The 19540-nt window shown below is 39.4% G+C and overlaps 1 protein-coding gene and 2 pseudogenes across 1 annotated transcript; all 3 read left to right on the top strand.

Moving 5' to 3' along the window:
- Positions 1 to 3697: 3697 nt before the first annotated feature.
- Positions 3698 to 7628, top strand: LOC104606063 (Pentatricopeptide repeat (PPR) superfamily protein). Its single transcript, XM_010271111.3, has one exon. It carries the CDS (start codon positions 4262 to 4264, stop codon positions 7385 to 7387), a length of 3126 nt encoding a protein of 1041 aa, XP_010269413.2. The 5' UTR covers positions 3698 to 4261; the 3' UTR covers positions 7388 to 7628.
- Positions 7629 to 7702: 74 nt separating this feature from the next.
- Positions 7703 to 10113, top strand: LOC148802422 (pentatricopeptide repeat-containing protein At1g73710 pseudogene; annotated as a pseudogene).
- Positions 9646 to 19250, top strand: LOC148802421 (putative GPI-anchored protein At4g28100; annotated as a pseudogene).
- Positions 19251 to 19540: the final 290 nt, after the last annotated feature.

Raw genomic sequence — 19540 nt, 5'->3', positions numbered from 1 at the left:
GAGGTCCTCGGCTGGTTGGCCTCGGCTTGCTGGTTCCTCCCCGAGGTCGAAACCCTCTAGTGGTAGTGCTTCCTTGTTCTTGCCCTTTAGTGCTGCCACATAGCACTGGCGGGCTACTTGCTGGTCCCCCCAAACGACTTCGATGCCGTGCTCGATAGGGAACTTGAGAGCGAGGTGATACGAGGTGGTGGCAGCCTTGAGCATGTGAAGGGTCAGTCTCCCCATGATTGCATTGTAGGGTGATCCGATCCTCACGACTAAAAACTTGTTCATCCTCGTCACTTGTTGAGGCTCGGTCCCTACCGTGACAGGTAGGGTAATTCTTCCCTCCCGTTTGACCACGTTATTGAAGAAGCCGACTAGTGGGACGTCGACTGACTAGAGGCACTCAGGCGCTATCTTCATCTTCTGAAAGGCTTCGTAGAAGAGGATGTCAGCCGAGGAGCCAGTGTCGACAAGAATCCTCTTAACTACGAAATTTGCAATGATGGCTGAGATCACCAAAGCGTCATCATGGGGGACTGTGACCCCCTTCAAGTCCTCGTCTGTGAAGGAGAGGGTTTCCTACTGCTTTGGCTTTTTAGGGGCAGGCCTGTGGATGCTCAACTGCCTGGCATAGACCTTGCGGGCCGAGGCTCCACCCGAGGCTGTGCCCCCAGCGATGACGTCGATGACGCCGGCTATCTGCTAGTGCTACTGGTGCTGCTGCTGCTGTTGGGAGGATGAAACATCGGGCTTGCCACCCACGAATTGTTTAAGGTGCCCTCATTGGATGAGGGACTCTATCTCGTTCTTCAGGTCATAGCATCCCTCGGTGTCGTGGTTGGTGCTGCATTGATACTTGTAGTATTTCTTGGGATTCCCTCTTGGGGTTCCTCTTCTTCTTCTCAGGCACTTCATGAACTTCTCCTCCCCGATCTGCATTAGTATCTACATCCAGGTAGAGTTGAGCGAAGTGTATTGGTTGTAAGCTAGGGCCGAGGCCAGTGGCTTCTTGTGGTCCTTGCTACTGTTGTTGTTGTGGTGGTGGTCTCCGCCCTTTCTCTTCTTCTCAGGGGACCCGTTGTGGCGCTCGACTTCTCTTTCTTGGTGGTCCCCGACCGAAGTCTCTTCAGCTGCGATGTACTTTTGGGCCTTCTTGAGGAACTCTAGCTTTGTCTTCGACAGGGTTTTGGCGACCGAGCATTGTGGAACCCATTGATGGCAGCATGCATAGAGACCATGGGGTCGAGGTCACGGACCTCAAGTTCTCCCTACTTTTGCTTGATAGACATTAGCGAGACTATGCTTTTCTGGCATCGTTTGCTGTTGATGAATCGAACAAGAAATATGTTGGCAAATTGCTCCCACGAGCTGATTGACCAAGGCGGGAGGCTGGAGAACCAATGACAGGAAACCCCCTTGAAAGTGGCATGGAAATTCTGGCACATCAAGGCGTCGGAATACCCATAGAGTGTCATGAGTGCTTTGAAACTTTCCAAGTGGTCGACGGGCTCCGAAGTCCCGTGGTACATCTCAAGTGTGAAAGCATTGAAGTGTTGGGGGAGAGGCTCGGAGATGATATCCGGGGTGAAGACATCCTTTCTCCCCATCGGATTGCTTTGATCAGCCGAGGCGTCAGCCCGGCTCTCTCGGACTTGGCGGAGCTCGTCTTTGATGGCCCCAAGCTCGGCTCACAGCTCTACAATCCAAGGGTTGGCTGGAGCTTGCCACCCGTCTCTGTTTTCATGGACATGGTGAGGGTCGACATGAACTCTAGAATGCTCCGAGGTAGGACCGCGTGCCTCCCGTCTGGTGCGGCGGTCGTTCAAGACGTCGCAGAGGTCTGAGACCGGTGTGGGAGAGGCGCGGCGTCGGCCCTCGACCCTTGAGTGGGCGCTGCGACAACCGAGGTGCCCGCCTTCGTCCTGGGGGTTCTCCCTCATGTGGCGAGGTGTTGTTCATAAGGTTGGCGACTGTCTTCGGACTATGTTGGCTCTTCCTCCCTTCGGCTAGGAGGCGTCACATTTCTCTGTGTTGGGCTGGTGGGTCGGCTGCTGCTAGACTTGGCGGGCTCGGTTGGGGGTCGGCCAGGTTGAGTGTTGGGGGCTTGACGTGCTCAGGTCAGCCCTGGTGATCCGACACCCTGGCGAGGTGGTCACCTTAGGAGAGACCTCCTGTCTGGGGGTAGGCTTGCTCCATACGTTGCGTGAAATATTCCAAACGGTCGAGGACCGCCTGAAATTGTTCATTCGCGACTAGGTTTTGAGGGTTCTTGGCTCTTCGTATCATGGTGTCTGAAGCTTTAGGAGATCTTGCGTTTGTAGTATTTTAGGGAATCGTCTTAGCAACGTTTCCCATAGATGGCGCCAATTGTTGATGCTCGGATTAGTCGAGGGCAACAAAGTAAATTTGCTTCCAAGCTTCGAAGGAAGGCCGAAGGCTTTGATGGTCCAGAGGAGATGAGCTGAGGCTGAGGCGAATCGCTCCTTCGGATACTGTAGAAGATGAGGGCTAGTATTGAGAAGGGTGTCCGAGGGAGGATGAGATGCGAGTCTTGCAGTTGTGGATCTGCAAGGGAGAAGGTGTCAAATGCCTCGAGTGATAACTCGAGGCGAGGACTCCAACGGTCAAGTTAGTAAGTGCCCAAGGTAAGCAACGAGTCTGGAACCGAGGGGTCCAGACGAGGTCTCAGATAGCGCTAAGTCCTTAGAGGAGAGAGCACTAGAGATCACAAAGGTTTCGAATCCCTTACCTTGTGGGCGGTGCCTTGTATTTATAGTCAGAGTTGCCAGGGGTAGTTATGCTCGGATGGTCCAGATGTGAGCCGTACCAGGGCCTAGTAAGATGTTTTGCCAGAGCCATGCGGTGCCCTGCGATTGGGTCCGCGACGGGTAACCCTGAGTGTCCTTATGGCAAGCCTATGCTGGCACCCTCTAGTCAACATGCGTTAGCCTTGTAGAGGCCATCCAAATGTGCCTACATCAAGAAGTACTATTGTGAATCTTGTGATCGATGGAAGGAGTAGTGGGTGGGGGCAGCTAGGCAAGAGAGAAAGAGGAGAAGTAGGGGCTTAGGGCACGAAGACAAAAGTGAACATAAGGCTTTGTTTGGTTGTAGTGCAATTTTATTTGCACTAATACAATTGCATGGGAGTGCAAATGAAAAGAATGTAAATTTTGGTTTAAATTTGTTTTGGGTTTTAATTTATTTTGCTTCAAGTCTTTATTTAATTCATTTATATTACAATCAAACAAAATAAGGTAAAATTTGAAATAAAAATAAATCATAATTTGCACTAAAATCATTTGCAATGTCATGATTTTGCATCAGTGCAAATAAATTTGCATTACAACCAAACACAGCCTCAAGGCTCAATTTGGAAGGAGTACAAATATATAGAAAATAGTATAAAATGTAAGATTTTGCACTTTACATATTTGTATTTATACTCCTTTCAAATTAGGGCTCAATTTGAAAAGAGTACAAATAAAAATATATACACACGAAGAGAAAAATGAACATGAGGCTTAGTTTGGAAAGAGTACAAATACCAATCTATATAGTGCAAATACAACTTTTAAAAACAAAATAGAAGACTTTGCAGCGTATATATTTTTATTTATACTCTTTCTAAATTGAGCCTAAGGCTGCGTTTGGTTGTAATGTAAATTTATCTGCACGCACTAGTGTAACCCGATCTCTGTTGCTCGCCCGACCTTTAGGTTAGAATCATGCGTTGGGCTCTCCTCAGCCCACTTCGAATACCTTTATACTCTTTCCAAATTGCTCGCTCGACTTTTAGGCAGAGACTCCAGACTTTGAAGGAACACCCGAGGAAACTGTGAAGACCTCTCCACCCAGTTTTGAGGCGTTTTGCAGGTCGGTGAGGCTTGGCCTCTAGAGCAAGGAGAGCCGAGAGCCCAGCATCGGAGGGGAACTGGCGAGGGAATCCTTGCCCGATTTGCAAAAAGAGGAACACGTCGTAATTGAAGAGTAGATGGAGAAAGTGTTTGGACTTCGGGAAGTTCCTTGGGGTGTCCAACTCCAGTGAACAAGAACCCCAAGTATGGAGTGGTTTAGAGCTAAATTAACCGACGAGGGGAAAGCTTAGACCTCTCGGAATGATGTATTTTCAGAAACAGGTACAGATGTTGAGACAGAAAGTTCGTGGTCAGATTTCTCTTTGTCTCCCCTAAAACCAACTTGGCGTTCAACCACTTCATCGAAAACGCCATCTTTTTCGGGCTCACCTACGAAGGCAAAAAAAATTCCGTCGACGATGATACACTGTTGCAGTTGGAGAGAGTTAGGGCCAAATAATTTCCAGAAGTCGATCCAAAGTCAGCTATCTTCTCCGCGTATGCTTCAAACCCTCCAATCCCCTTTCATTACTAGGGTTTCTGTTTGGTTTTCCAGAGATGCTAGGGTTTCTCTAGGGTTTAACCTCCATAGCCGGTGCCGAAGCACGAGGGGTGGCGGTTCTGCAGCTTCTGTTCTCCCTGCTTTCCAGACTGAAAAATACTTAGGTCACAGAATAAATCTATGCGGTCGAAAGCAAACATCCAGGGGAAATAGGGATTCTGTAGGGTTTAAGCTCCGGTGCCACACAAGAGCTGTAGTCTCCCATAGAAAAAATTCCAACGGTCGGAAAAGGAGGACTTATGGAGGTTCGTTGAATTCAGTTTTGCGCGCTATGGAGTCTAAAGGCGACATTGATGAGATCCTAAATTCCTGGGCTGGGAAGCTCAGCCCCAAAGAACAGACTGTAATTCTGAAAGAGCAAAGCACATGGGAACGTGTTATCAGTGTTTTCCGTTGGATGAAATCGCAGAAGGACTACATATCTAATGTAATTCATTACAATGTTGTTCTTAGGGCTCTCGGAAGAGCTCAGAGATGGGATGAATTACGGCTCGTTTGGATTGAAATGGCCAGAGACAGTGTTTTGCCAACAAACAATACGTACGCAATGCTTGTGGACGTATATGGAAAAGCGGGTCTGGTAAAAGAAGCGCTTTTATGGCTCAGACACATGAGGCTAAGAGGTCTATTCCCCGATGAGGTGACCATGAACACTGTGGTTGGAGTTCTCAAAGAGGCTGGAGAGTACGATCGTGCAGTTAGGTTCTTCAAGAATTGGTGTGCTGGGCGGATTGAATTAAATGATCTTGATCTGAATAATATTGCTGATTCTGTATCTGTCTCAGATCCCATTAGTCTCAAGCATTTCTTGTCAACTGAGCTTTTCAGAACCGGAGGACGAATCCCTCCATCAAAACTACTGTCTTCTGCGGACTGGGAAGGTTCTGCTCAGAAGCCTCGACTTGCTGCTACTTATAATACGCTGATAGATCTGTATGGAAAGGCAGGTCATCTGAAGGATGCATCTAATGTCTTTGCAGAGATGTTGAAAGCTGGTGTAGCACCAGATGTATTTACTTTTAATACCATGATCTCTACTTGCGGAGCTCATGGGCATTTGTTGGAGGCTGAGTCATTGTTCTGTAAGATGGAAGAAAGGGGAATATTTCCTGACACAAAGACTTACAACATTTTTCTATCCCTATATGCTGATGCAGGGAACATTGATGCAGCACTGAAGTGCTACAAGAAGATAAGGTCTGTTGGTCTTTTCCCTGACAGTGTAACTCACAGGGCTGTTATACAAATTTTGTGTGAGAGGAACATGGTTCAAGAACTAAATTATGTGATTGAAGAAATGGAGAGAAATGGGGTACATATTGATGAGCACTCTGTTCCTGTAATTATTAGGATGTATGTCAATCAAGGATTGATTGATCGGGCAAAGGTTCTCCTTGAAAAATGTCAGCTTGAGAGTGGAATTTCAACAAAAACATATGCAGCAATTATGGATGTTTATGCAGATAAGGGTCTATGGGCTGAAGCGGAGTCTATCTTCCTTGGGAAGAGGGATTTGTTAGGACAAAAGAAAGATGTGGTAGAATACAATGTCATGATTAAAGCATATGGAAAGGCAAAACTCTATGATAGAGCTCTCTCAATCTTCAATAACATGAGATGCAGTGGAACATGGCCAGATGATTGCACATATAATTCTCTTATCCAAATGCTTTCAGGAGGTGATTTAGTGGATGAAGCACATGAACTTTTATCTGAAATGCAAAAGGCAGGATTTAAACCACGATGTGCAACCTTCTCTGCTGTTATTGCAAGTGACATTCGTTTGGGCCGACTATCCGATGCCATGGATGTCTATCAGGAGTTGGGAAGAGCAGGCGTCAAACCAAATGAAGTTATTTATGGGTCTTTGATAAATGGATTTGCCGAAGCTGGAAAGGTTGAAGAAGCTCTTCGTTATTTTCACATGATGGAAGAATCAGGGATTCCTGCAAATCGCATAGTATATACCTCGTTAATAAAAGCTTATGGTAAGGTGGGGTGCTTGGAGGGAGCACAGGAATTGTATCAGAAGATGATGGACTTGGAGGGTGGTGCTGATATCATTGCGTCAAATAGTATGATCAATCTCTATGCAGACCTAGGAATGGTATCTGATGCGAAATTGATATTCGATAGTTTGAGAGAAAATGGCCAGGCAGATGGAGTTTCATTTGCAACAATGATGTACCTATACAAAAGCATGGGCATGCTTGATGAAGCAATCGATATTGCTCAGGATATGCAACTATCAGGTTTGCTTAGGGACTGTGCTTCATTTAATACAGTAATGGCATCCTATGTCACAAATGGACAACTTAGAGAATGTGGTGAATTGTTGCATCAGATGGTGGCTCGGAGAATTTTGCCTGACATTACGACCTTTAAGGTAATATTTACTGTGTTGAAGAAAGGAGGTTTTCCTTTAGAGGCTGTTATGCAACTAGAAACATCTTTCAGGGAGGGAAAACCTTTTGCTAGACAGGCTGTTATAGCTTCCATGTTCTCTGTGGTTGGTTTGCACAGTTTTGCTCTGGAAGCCTGTGAAACCTTCACAAAATCTGAGGTGGGTCTTGATTTCTCTGCCTACAATGTTGCAATTTATGTTTATGGAGCTTTTGGGGAAGTAGAGAAAGCTTTGAATATTTTCATGAAAATGCAAGACAGGGGAATTGCACCTGATCTTGTTACTTTTATTAATCTGGTAGTTTGTTATGGAAAAGCTGGAATGTTGGAAGGAGTGAAGCGGATCCACAGCCAGTTAAAATACGGAGAGATAGAGCCCAATGAATCCTTGTTTAAGGCTGTTATAGATGCCTACAGAAGTGCCAATAGGCAGGACCTTGCTGAATTGGTTGGCCAAGAAATGAAATTTGCATTTGATTCACAAGAATATCCTGCTTCAGGAAGTGAAGATGAGTCTGATGTGTGTCCCATACACTTGTTGGAGCCTTCAGAACTCATGGATACCATGGAGATTAAGTGATTGTGCTGATTATGATGTACCATGACTCCCCCAAAGAGACCCGGGCTACTGATGTCGCTGACGACTCTGCCCTTCTCCCGGCTGGCGGTGAAGCTTAGTGGGGTTCTTCCTGTTTTTGTCTTTCTGCTTGTTTTTGTTTTTTGTTTTTTATGATGTAAATGTGTTCTTCCATTGAGGCCATAGAGTTTTATTTTTTTTTGTAATTACATGATGAATGAATGAATTCAGAGCAGTTTTTGTACGGTGTTCTCTCCTTTATCTTCTCTTTTTTTTTTTTTTTTTTTTTTTTTTACCGAGAGGTCCTTGCCCCTCCCAATGAAGAGATCACAGCTCAACAAATGGCTCGTAATGGCTCTCTTTACTTTTAATACCATGATCTCTACTTGCGGAGCTCATGGGCATTTGTTGGAGGCTGAGTCATTGTTCTGTAAGATGGAAGAAAGGGGAATATTTCCTGACACAAAGACTTACAACATTTTTCTGTCCCTATATGCTGATGCAGGGAACATTGATGCAGCACTGAAGTGCTACAAGAAGATAAGGTCTGTTGGTCTTTTCCCTGACAGTGTAACTCACAGGGCTGTTATACAAATTTTGTGTGAGAGGAACATGGTTCAAGAACTAAATTATGTGATTGAAGAAATGGAGAGAAATGGGGTAAATATTGATGAGCACTCTGTTCCTGTAATTATTAGGATGTATGTCAATCAAGGATTGATTGATCGGGCAAAGGTTCTCCTTGAAAAATGTCAGCTTGAGAGTGGAATTTCAACAAAAACATATGCAGCAGTTATGGATGTTTATGCAGATAAGGGTCTGTGGGCTGAAGCGGAGTTTATCTTCCTTGGGAAGAGGGATTTGTTAGGACAAAAGAAAGATGTGGTAGAATACAATGTCATGATTAAAGCATATGGAAAGGCAAAACTCTATGATAGAGCTCTCTCAATCTTCAATAACATGAGGTGCAGTGGAACATGGCCAGATGATTGCACATATAATTCTCTTATCCAAATGCTTTCAGGAGGTGATTTAGTGCATGAAGCACACGAACTTTTATCTGAAATGCAAAAGGCAGGATTTAAACCACGATGTGCAACCTTCTCTGCTGTTATTGCAAGTGACATTCGTTTGGGCCGACTATCTGATGCCATGGATGTCTATCAGGAGTTGGGAAGAGCAGGCGTCAAACCAAATGAAGTTATTTATGGGTCTTTGATAAATGGATTTGCAGAAGCTGGAAAGGTTGAAGAAGCTCTTCGTTATTTTCACATGATGGAAGAATCAGGGATTCCTGCAAATCGCATAGTATATACCTTGTTAATAAAAGCTTATGGTAAGGTGGGGTGCTTGGAGGGAGCACAGGAATTGTATCAGAAGATGATGGACTTGGAGGGTGGTGCTGATATCATTGCGTCAAATAGTATGATCAATCTCTATCCAGACCTAGGAATGGTATCTGAAGCGAAATTGATATTCGATAGTTTGAGAGAAAATGGCCAGGCAGATGGAGTTTCATTTGCAACAATGATGTACCTATACAAAAGCATGGGCATGCTTGATGAAGCAATCGATATTGCTCAGGATATACAAAAGCATGAGCATGCTTGATGGTGGCTCGGAGAATTTTGCCTGACATTACGGCCTTTAAGGTAATATTTACTGTGTTGAAGAAAGGAGGTTTTCCTGTAGAGGCTGTTATGCAACTAGAAACATCTTTCAGGGAGGGAAAACCTTTTGCTAGACAGGCTGTTATAGCTTCCATGTTCTCTGTAGGTGGTTTGCACAGTTTTGCTCTGGAAGCCTGTGAAACCTTCACAAAATCTGAGGTGGGTCTTGATTCCTCTGCCTACAATGTTGCAATTTATGTTTATGGAGCTTTTGGGGAAGTAGAGAGCTTTGAATATTTTCATGAAAATGCAAGACAGGGGAATTGCACCTGTTCTTGTTACTTTTATTAATCTGGTAGTTTGTTATGGAAAAGCTGGAATGTTGGAAGGAGTGAAGCGGATCCACAGCCAGTTAAAATACGGAGAGATGGAGCCCAATGAATCCTTGTTTAAGGCTGTTATAGATGCCTACAGAAGTGCCAATAGGCAGGACCTTGCTGAATTGGTTGGCCAAGAAATGAAATTTGCATTTGATGCACAAGAATATCCTGCTTCAGGAAGTGAAGATGAGTCTGATGTGTGTCCCATACACTTGTTGGAGCCTTCAGAACTCATGGATACCATGGAGATTAAGTGATTGTGCTGATTATGATGTACCATGATGTTGTGTTTATGGAAGTGGTCGTTTTATCTATTAATGTACAGTATGAGCGTATGCCGGTAACAGAATGGAAGACACTTTCATGTGGATTAGGGGCTTCTCTTCGTACATGCACAACATTTTTGTAACCCTTTGTTTGGCTCAAAAGAATTATTGAAGCCAAAATACCATTATTTCAATGAAGAAAATTATTGTTTAACAGAATTTGCTTTTGTATTGTTCGGGTTATGTTCTGTATTTTAATCATGCATATTCAATGAATAAATCTGTCCAGACTCCCATAAGCATTGTTTCGGACAGAACAGGACCGACCTTTTTTTTTCTGTAGGGCTGTTATCCCAGGCTAGTGGGTTGTAATTTTGGTGTTTGGATTTATTTATTTTTATGCTTCTTTGTTTTTTGGCCTTCTTGTTTTTGTAGATAAACAAGAATGTTGATTTAGTTCTCATTTTTGGAAAGCTGGACCTCTTTTTGCAGTCAGTTTTGATCTGTAATGTCAGCTTCATAACTGATCCAATCCCCAAAAAGGAAGAAAAAGAAAATCTATGGACTTAGTTCTTGCCATGTGTTCAGATCCATTGCTGTACTTGGTGTTGAAGGTCGTCTTATTGCAATTGATTTCTTTGTTCTTTTAAGGACTTTTTTATCATCCTTGAGCTGTTATTAATGTATGCGTTCTTGCAGATTTATTGCTATGTTTCAGTATTGAAGCTGCATTTTTTGAATTGAAGAATTAAGAAGTTATATTTGATGGATGGTGATTGTTCCAATGGATAACTTGTAACTTGTTAGCTCCTTCGTCAAGGAAGCATGTTAAACATCTTTACAACAAGGTATGCCAGCATGTTCGCTTGCTTCGCTCACTCACTGAAGCTCCGAGAACACCCTATTTGCTAATGTTGTTCATTCATTCACCTTAGTAAAATATCTTCTTAAAAGGCAATTAAAATTATAAAATTATTTTTTTTTGTGCAAGAATTTAAGACTCTAACATGGACTTGTTTAGGCTTGCATTTGAGGGGCTTGGTACAAAGGTGGCTCGTAGATTCAAGAATGCAAGATAAGATGTTTTACATCACATTAGCTATTTGAAGTAATGCAATTGAGGAAAAAAAGAAATTGTAGGTTTTACATGCTTGAAAATGTTTTATATGTTTAATTTTATTTTTAAATTTTCATTTGAATACACTTAATATGTTATGTCTATGCATTTTAATTTTAGAAATATGTTTTTAAAGTATTTATTTTAAAATATAAGTTTATATTTTTATTAATATTATGTTTAATTTTAATTATTTATTTATTTTGGTATTTTTTGTATTTTTGCGTCTTGCTTTGAAAAGTCACGCGCCTCACCTTGCGCGCAAATTGCCCCTTACACTGTTTTTTTGCGCCTTGCAATTTTTAATCACTGAACCAGAACAAAAAAATAGTAAAGCTGTTTGAGGTTCTCTTCCAATCAGTAGTGTGCTGTACTGAGTTGCCATAAACAAGGGGACTACATCAAAATGGTCAAGTTCCTAACTCTCTCTCTAAAGAACAAATACTATTGTTCCTTGCCTCAGTTTATCCAAACTTCCCTTTTATTTTTGCAAAACAGAAACTATATACTAAAATATTCTTTGTTATTTCTTTTATTTGCATGGCCAGTCTTTAGTAGCGTATATATTCCATGAATTGTATTAAATTTTTATCCTGTTTTTGTGGTCAACATGTCAATGCCTAGGCACACTTCAGCCATTCCATCACCAAGGGAAGTCAAAAATGGTTAGCCCTTGCTTCACTTATTGATTGCATTTCTCCTTGTTTACATTTCTTAGGGTGGTTAAGGGTTACTCTGGTATTTGTAATGGTTAAATGTTCTCTTTCATATTTTTTCTGTTTTTTATTTTTTAATGGGGGTCTGGTTCTATTGCATGGTGCTATTTTTGCATTTTCTTATCTTTCTGATATTGTTTTTTATCTGTATTTTCTTGCTGACTTCAATACATAATTTTTGGAATTTGATTCCTTAGTTGACCAGGGTGTCACAATTTCTATTTCAGCTCTTTGAAATGTAGCCTACTGTCTATATTCTGGTCAGTAGTAGTACTTGTCTACTTTCTATGAAGATGAACAACTATTCCTCTTCATTTAAAAATTTCTATTTACAGCTACATAAAAGGCATGTAAAATGTCTATGCATTTCATGGAAGATTTAGGGAGGGAGTTGAAAGTCAGATTACCTTTTCTGGACATGCAAAAAAGGACCATTAATATGTTTAGAAGTCATACTAGGAGTTCCTAGAGCTGTTCATATCTAAGAAGGCATTAAAATGGTTCTTGAAAATGTGTTAATATTATCTTTAGAAAGGAAAATAAAGTAGTTTGTATTATGCTCCATTAGTTAATTTTCAACTACAGGTCTTGTGGTAATTTTTAATTATAGGTCTCAACCATTGTATTGGATGCTTGTTATATTTATTCTTCTTGTCTACATCAGTCGTAGTTTTCTCTTACTGGTTAACAAAATTAGTGGCAATAGAAACCTACGGAAATGGAAACTCCTGCACGAGTTCTCCATGTATTTGAAAATTTAAAGAAACAACAATATACTTTCTGGGGTAGTTTAGTCATTTGGAGTTAGTTAGAGAAGAGATAAGAAGCTATGAAAAAGATCATTTTTTATAAGTAAAAGGAAAAAAAAATTATTAAAAGAAAAAAGAAACTGAATACAACCTCAGAGCAGGTGTTAAGATAACACCCCCAGACCACACAACTACGACCAACCAACAAGAACAACAAAAACAGAGAAAGCAAAAGAAACACATCATTTCTGCAACTCCGTGCCAACAAAGCGATGCACCTGCAAAGCACAGGTCAATCTTCCACCTCACCGAATTGGCCTCCCTCCTCACCCCAAGATTCACCCCCTAACTCTTCAGAGACCTTTCTCAAGCTTTCTTCTCTCGTTTTTCTCTCCCCCCCCAAGAAGAACAATTCCAAGGATTTACCAACTTCCACCTCTCTATTGATTAGAGTCTTCAAATACATGCCACCTTTCATCTCCTTATCCTTCGGTACCTCCTTAGGAGAGACCTCACTCGAATCAGACTCATCCCCCACAATTTTCTCTGACAAGTTTAGATTAATCGACTTCTCCTGGTTAGAACCATCTTGACGAGGCTTATTTCTGATCCCACTGGATGAAAGTGAAGAAACCGGGCAATATTTCTCCTGACTCGAAGAACTTATTTTAATACTTATTCTTTTATAGATATTTTTATACTTGTCGGTCCAGCTCCCACCAGGCCCTCCTTTACCCTTGACAAAACTTTCGTGATATGCACTACATTGAGTTTGCTTGAATTTCTGGTCTTCTTTGGGATTTCCGAAGCATCACTATTGTCTACTACACTCACCTCTTATCCCCTGCAACCCAAATAAACTCCCAACCTTCAAACAAACACATCCAAGACCCGGTAATCGGTGTTGATCCTATGTCCCTCGACTTGACTTACATTCTCTAAGTCAGAGGCCTGCTTGCCCTCAACTTCTGGAAGAGTCCCTTTCTTCCCTATTCCCTCCCTCATTCCAAACCTTGTGATTTTCCTCCACTTCCTCCACCCCTGCCTCCGCCCTAGCTTTACTCGTAACCCCTGATCCCAGATCCTTTTCTGAACTTCCTCCCTCTAAACTAGAAACAGAGTCCCTAAACTCCTGGCTTTAACTCTACACAGAGCACTCTCCCACTCATCTCCCCCCTTGCCTTACTCTTGTGACATGTTTCCCCTCCCCATTCCCACGTAAAGAGTGAATTCCATGTGACAATTTGTGGATCACAATCTCACTTGCTAATCCCTACAGGTTCCTGTAGTAGGTTGGCTACCTTACCTAAAACAATCATCATATTGGTACCTAGTCCCTATTGTTGGAAAGGCTTGGCTTCAAAACTGAATGTGGGGCTTCTGCCTCGTACTCCTCTAGGGATGGAGGTAGGCCCAGGCACCCAGCCAGGCCTGTGTGGTTAAGGTTGTTGGACAGGACCTCATTAGAATAGAATGAGAAAATGATTTTTCCTTGTTCTTCTTCATTTGTATCTTGTTAGGCTTATTATCGAATAAAAAAACATAACATACTAATAGAATATATAGCTTTGTAATAATATATTATTTTTTGACTTGTACCTTTTAAATAAAGGGATAAAGTGGGTATGTTCATAAAGTTAAATTTTGATGGGAGTAGCTTTGGCAATCCAGACCCCTTAGATGTTACTGTGGAGGGCTTTTCAGGGATAAGAAAGGTCATATCCTAGCATTGTTCTTGGGTCTTGGTGGTGTTGGTGATTCACCATGGTTGAACTGTTGGCTGTTTATGTGGAGTACAAAAAGCAAAAGAAATGAATATGGAGAGGATACTTATTAAAGGGGATTTTCAGGTGGTGGTTGGTTGGCTAAAAGATGAGAAGAATGCAATTCAGACTTATAGAGAGGTTTTAAAGAATATATTGTTAACAAAGTGATGCAGGAACATGTGGGCCACGTAACCTTGCTAGCAGTGGGTTCCTATTGGAGTTGGTAAGGGTGAGAAAGGGAAAGGACCCACAAGATTTAGCAATTCTAATCATTCAGATGGGGGTACTTCTAAAGGTGGCAGCAACTCTAATCTTTGTTGCTTCACATGTGGTGAACAGATGCATGCTTCTTATACCTGCCCACATTGAAGAGTTAACTTAGTGGAGTTTGATGATGAAGAAAATGAGTTGGGGGAACCTGAATATGATTGTTATGAAGAAGAAGAAGATGAAGGTATAGACATTTACCCAACTCAAAGTGAAAGTTTGGTGATTCAAAGAGTTATGATGTCACCAAAAGTTAAGGAGGCTGAAGATTAGCGGTGACATAACATTTTCCACACTCATGTTACTTGTGATGACAAGGTCTGTAATGTCATACTTGATGGGGGCAGCAGTGAGAACTTGGTATCTAGGGAAGCTGTGGAGAAGCTAAAGTTGCCTATGGAGAAGCATCCAAATCCCTACAAACATTAAGGGATGAAAGGGCCAATATCTATTGGACTTTCAGTGGCCCAATAGGCGTGGCAGATTCCACAAAGGCTGAAGTAATGGCTGCCCTCACAGGAATCAGAATAATAAAAAGCTTGGGAATTCAAAATATTACAATAGCAGGTGATTCAGCAAATACTATAAAATGGTTGAGATAGAGGGGGGCCTTGGAGATTAAGTCACTATTTAGATGAGGCCAGGGACTCCTTGGACTGCCTAAATGTAAAGTTAGTTTGGATTCCTAGGGAACACAATCATATAGCAGATGGCTTAGCTAAATGTGGTGTATTCTTAGAGCAGCTATATAGCGACAAGCTTCCTCCATTGTAGTTTGTAGGGGTCCTTCCCCTGCGTTGTACATCTTCTCATGTGTACTTTTTTATTTTTTAAAGATTTATTATTTAACTATCATATCATCGATTAATCCATTTTACCAAATCCACTAACTCACCATGCAAAAAGGAAAATAGTTTGATTTCTAGGTTGATATTAAATTTTATATTGCATTTCCATCATTGATATAATTATTTCTTATGTATAATACTTATTTTTGTTCAAATAGTGAATGCATATTATTATAGATGTATCCGATATTTTATTTTTTTATAAGCATATAACATTAGATATGTGCTCAAATTTCTCTACTTTTTTATTTTTGTTATTCTTTGTATTTTCTATTTTAAAAAATGTAATTATTTGACTATGACATCATTTCATTTACTAGGTTGATTTTAAATTTGGCATTCCATTTTTATCATTAATAAATATACTTCTTACATTTCATACCTATTTTTGTTTAATATAATGAATATACAATATTATTGATATTCCCAATTCTTTTTTTTGTATTATAAATTTTATATATTTTAATTTTTATTATTTAATTATAGCATTATTTATTAAGCCATTTAACCTCAAATGATTGAATTTCTTACCTACCACTAGAAGGAAAGAAAATGGTTTTGTTTTCAAATTACTTTTCAAAATATTTATTTTTATACTATTAAAATTAATGTTTATTAAAATTACTGTTGTGGATTTAATTTGTAGAATTTAATGATGAAAAAAATATATCTTAAATATAGGATTTAATGAGAGAATATACCTTAGATATGAGACTAAATGAGAAAAAATAGGAAATAGTTTTTATTTTCAATTGGTTTTAAATTTTATATTCCATTTCCATCATTAATGAAAACATTTCTTATGTATCATATTTATTGTTATTTAATATGTCGAATATATGATGTTAAAAATGTTCCCATTTTTTTTATTTCTATATTTATTTTTGTATTTTATGTATTTTTAAATTTTATTATTTCATTGTGGCAATATGGATTAACCCATTTGACCCAAAATGGTTTAAATTCTTACAAACACTTGAATGATAACGTTATATTTTTAGGTAGATTTTAAAAGTATAAGTTTTTATGTTACTGGAATTATTAATTTATTAGGTATGAATTTAATTAATAGAATTTAATGATGAGAAGAAACAAATTTGTCTTATATGTTCAATGAAGGTGAATGCAAGTTAATACCCTAAATGTTGGGTTTAACGAAAGGGATTTAAATGCATTGAATATCTTAAAATTAACTCTTTTAAACTCATTTAATATCAATACCCAATTACCCTATTTCTATTTGCTCTCATTTTTTATCAATAAGTTTAAATATAGAGGGATAAAATTTATCCTTAGAAAATTCCAGAAATATTCTTAAGGCTATTCGTACTTTAAAATAATATCTATATCTATAATATAAAGAGGAAAGATTAGGAGGCAAGTGGTCTCACCACAAGCTTCACACGGAGCGCTTCCTCTGAGTCTTTACACGTATGAGCCCTTTCAATTAAATGGCAAGCAGTCCTCATTTGTTAATCAACTTCATTTATGTAAGGTCAATTAACTTAATAGTAAGGTTATTCATGATGTTAATTAACTTAATTTTCTAATTTTCTATGCAAGTAACCAATGAAAGGAAGAGAAATGTGTATTTCCAAAACATCTCCTTCCCTATGAATTTCCAAAAAGTTTTGAGTCTAGGAAACAACCCTAGACAAATTCTCTCTCTCTCTCTCCTCACAGGAAACCCCCTTCAAACTAAAAACCAATTGGAGGCAAGAGGCATGTGGACTTCCAAAATGTCTCCCGCCCTTCTTGCTTCCGTTGCCTTTTATTTTACTCCCAAAAATTATTTTATTTTATTTTATTTGTGTCTCATTACAGATCCGGAGTAATAGGTTTTGGCTAGATTCTTGATGAATTTTCTTCTATTTTTTATTTTATTCTCCCAAAATAAAGTTTTGATTTCTTTGCGTTCTTAGGTTTTTCACTTCAAAATTAGTATGGCTATTAATCGGATAAACCTACTTCTCTTGGTTCCTTTATAGCTTCTCCTATGGTAGGATTTGTTTTATTATTTTCCGATTTTCTACAATGGTAGGTTAAAGGAAGTGTAGCGGAGTGGAAATGAAGCTTCGTTTTTGGGTGTTTTGTTTGGTTTTATATTGTCCATTTGATCAGGGAGTTGGGTACTATTTTTTATTTGTTTTTTAGTTCTATTATATTATTTGGTTTTTGTATTCCTCTTTGATTTGTAATAGGTTATATGTGTTCTTCTTCTTTGGTATGCATGGTTTTCATTCTTCTTTTGCAGGTTAGGTGTCCGGAAAGAGATTCTCTACTTAGAAGACTTGGGGTGAGATAGGAATTTAGGTTTTATGGATTTTTAGATTAAGCAGTAGTTTTTTTAAGGGTAAAATATCAAAAACCCCCCTAAAGTTTTTTACAATCATAACAACCTCCCTTATGGTTTTACTTTAACAAAAACCTCCTTTCAACTTTTAAAGTATTCGACAAAAACCTCCCTTGCGTCATTGATTCAGACAAAAAACGTTAGACTGATACACCATTTTTCTTAAATACCCATTTTATCCTTTTATAGCCCTCTTTAAAAATCCACTAAAAAAATCTCCCTTCGACCTCCTTATTGCACTTGTTTTATCGTTCTAACTTCTCTTCTTTCTGAATCCATCGCTGTAATCCATCGGATTTTTAGAGTGATCCCTAGAAACCTCTAAAACTTAGTTACTTCTCTACTACAAACATTGTTCTTGCCTTTCTCGTCCAAACACAAGTACAGATATGCCATCTTGACCTCTCCGACGATCTCTTTGGCGGCGTCAGTGAAAATGCGGTCACAACCTCGACCGTAGCCTCTGTTGTCCGGTTCTTGTAGCTTGGCTCTTTACAACACATGCTAAGTTAGCACTTCAGGTTTCGGTGGCCACACCAACGTCATCATATGGTCCAATGATGCCGGATGATTTACAGAAGTGCGTCAACTCACTCAAAGCTCACTCCAGAGTCGTAACATTCACATTCCTCATTCAAATTCAACGTGCGATGCGATTATCTGTTTGTGGAATTCGGCTCCACCAAATCATCTCATTAAGCTGCCCCACCATGTTTAATATTACTCCCTACCAGAATGCAACACCGACAGCTGCCGTAAATAATTTGGAATGGAATTGTTAGAACTCATCATATTCTGGACGCACTAGGGCCATGTTTGGTTCAATTCTCATTCTCTCATTCTTATTCAAGATGAAATTCTAAAATGAAAAAAAAATGGGTAAAAGTAAGTAGAATGAGAAAATATTGCTATGAATCACACTTTTTTTCCTAAAAATGAATTCTTTTCAAATTGACGAGTGTCTTATGTTGCTCATTTTCATTCTTAAAAAAAAAAAAAAAAATCGTGCTGGTATTCACAAACTGCTAGCCTATGTCTCCAATAGTCAATGTTTACCAATTGGCATAGATGTTTTGTAAAACTACTTTTGTACAAGTGCTTTTATAAAAATACTTTCGTAAAAATGCTTTTTATAATAGTACTTTTGTAAAAAGTGCTTTTATGAAAGTACTTCCTAAAAGTGCTTTTGCAAAAGTACTTTCGTAAAAGTGCTTTTATAAAAGTATTTTTGTAAAAGTGCTTTCGTAAAAGTACTTTTGTAAAAGTGCTTTTATAAATTTACTTTCGTAAAAGTGGTCATAAAAGTGCTTTTCTAAAAGTATTTTCATAAAAGTGCTTTAGTAATGTACTTTTATAAAAGTGTTTTCATACAAGTACTTCCATAAAAGTGCTTTCATAAAAATACTTTCATAAAAGTGTTTTCATATAAAAGTACTTTCGTAAAAGTACTTTCAAAAAAATAAACATCTATGGCAACAATTTTATAGGTAGAGTTTCCTAAAAGAATGAAATGAATAAGATGGGGCATGATTATGTTTCATGCTGCAGGCTAGTAAATTTTTGTGCTATAGGGCTGATTTTTTAAAAAGAATGTGGCCCTTGGCAAGAATTGCATAACCAAACACTCTAATGTTATTCATTCTTGCCCATTCTTGCCTAATATGAGCAAGAATTAAGAGAATGAGGCCCACAGCAATGAACCAAACATGGTCATAGTGTCTCGATGCCCTCGAAAAGGTCATCGAGTTCTTAATTCTTTATCTCATAGATGCATTTTTTAATGATAAATTCTGATTTTAGCAGTATTACAGATTTTCAGCTTCTACTATGGTTTCATATAACATGAGAGTGACTCACCTTTTTCATTTAAAGGAAAAAATGGATGTTATTTTGGTAACATGGAAATGGAAACTAGGTTTTATGGATGTTTGTCATTCTTCTTTCTTTTTGTATTTTTTCCCATTCCCATTCCCATTGCTAACATGTGATGTCACTATTGCTATAGGGTAGATGTTTATAATGCCAGGAGAAAACATCAACCGATTGAGCAAGATGTTTGGTAGGGATTGCCGACCAAGTGAGCA

Source organism: Nelumbo nucifera, chromosome 2, assembly GCF_055504915.1.
Source record: "Nelumbo nucifera cultivar China Antique chromosome 2, China Antique-T2T, whole genome shotgun sequence".
NCBI lineage: Eukaryota > Viridiplantae > Streptophyta > Magnoliopsida > Proteales > Nelumbonaceae > Nelumbo > Nelumbo nucifera.
Note: the sequence above shows the minus strand (reverse complement) of the source record. Positions and strands in the feature narration are given on the sequence as shown.

What these genes read in the sequence shown, in the direction of transcription:
- LOC104606063 (XM_010271111.3), top strand. Translation starts at nt 4,262, where the DNA reads ATGATACACTGTTGCAGTTGGAGAGAGTTAGGGCCAAATAATTTCCAG.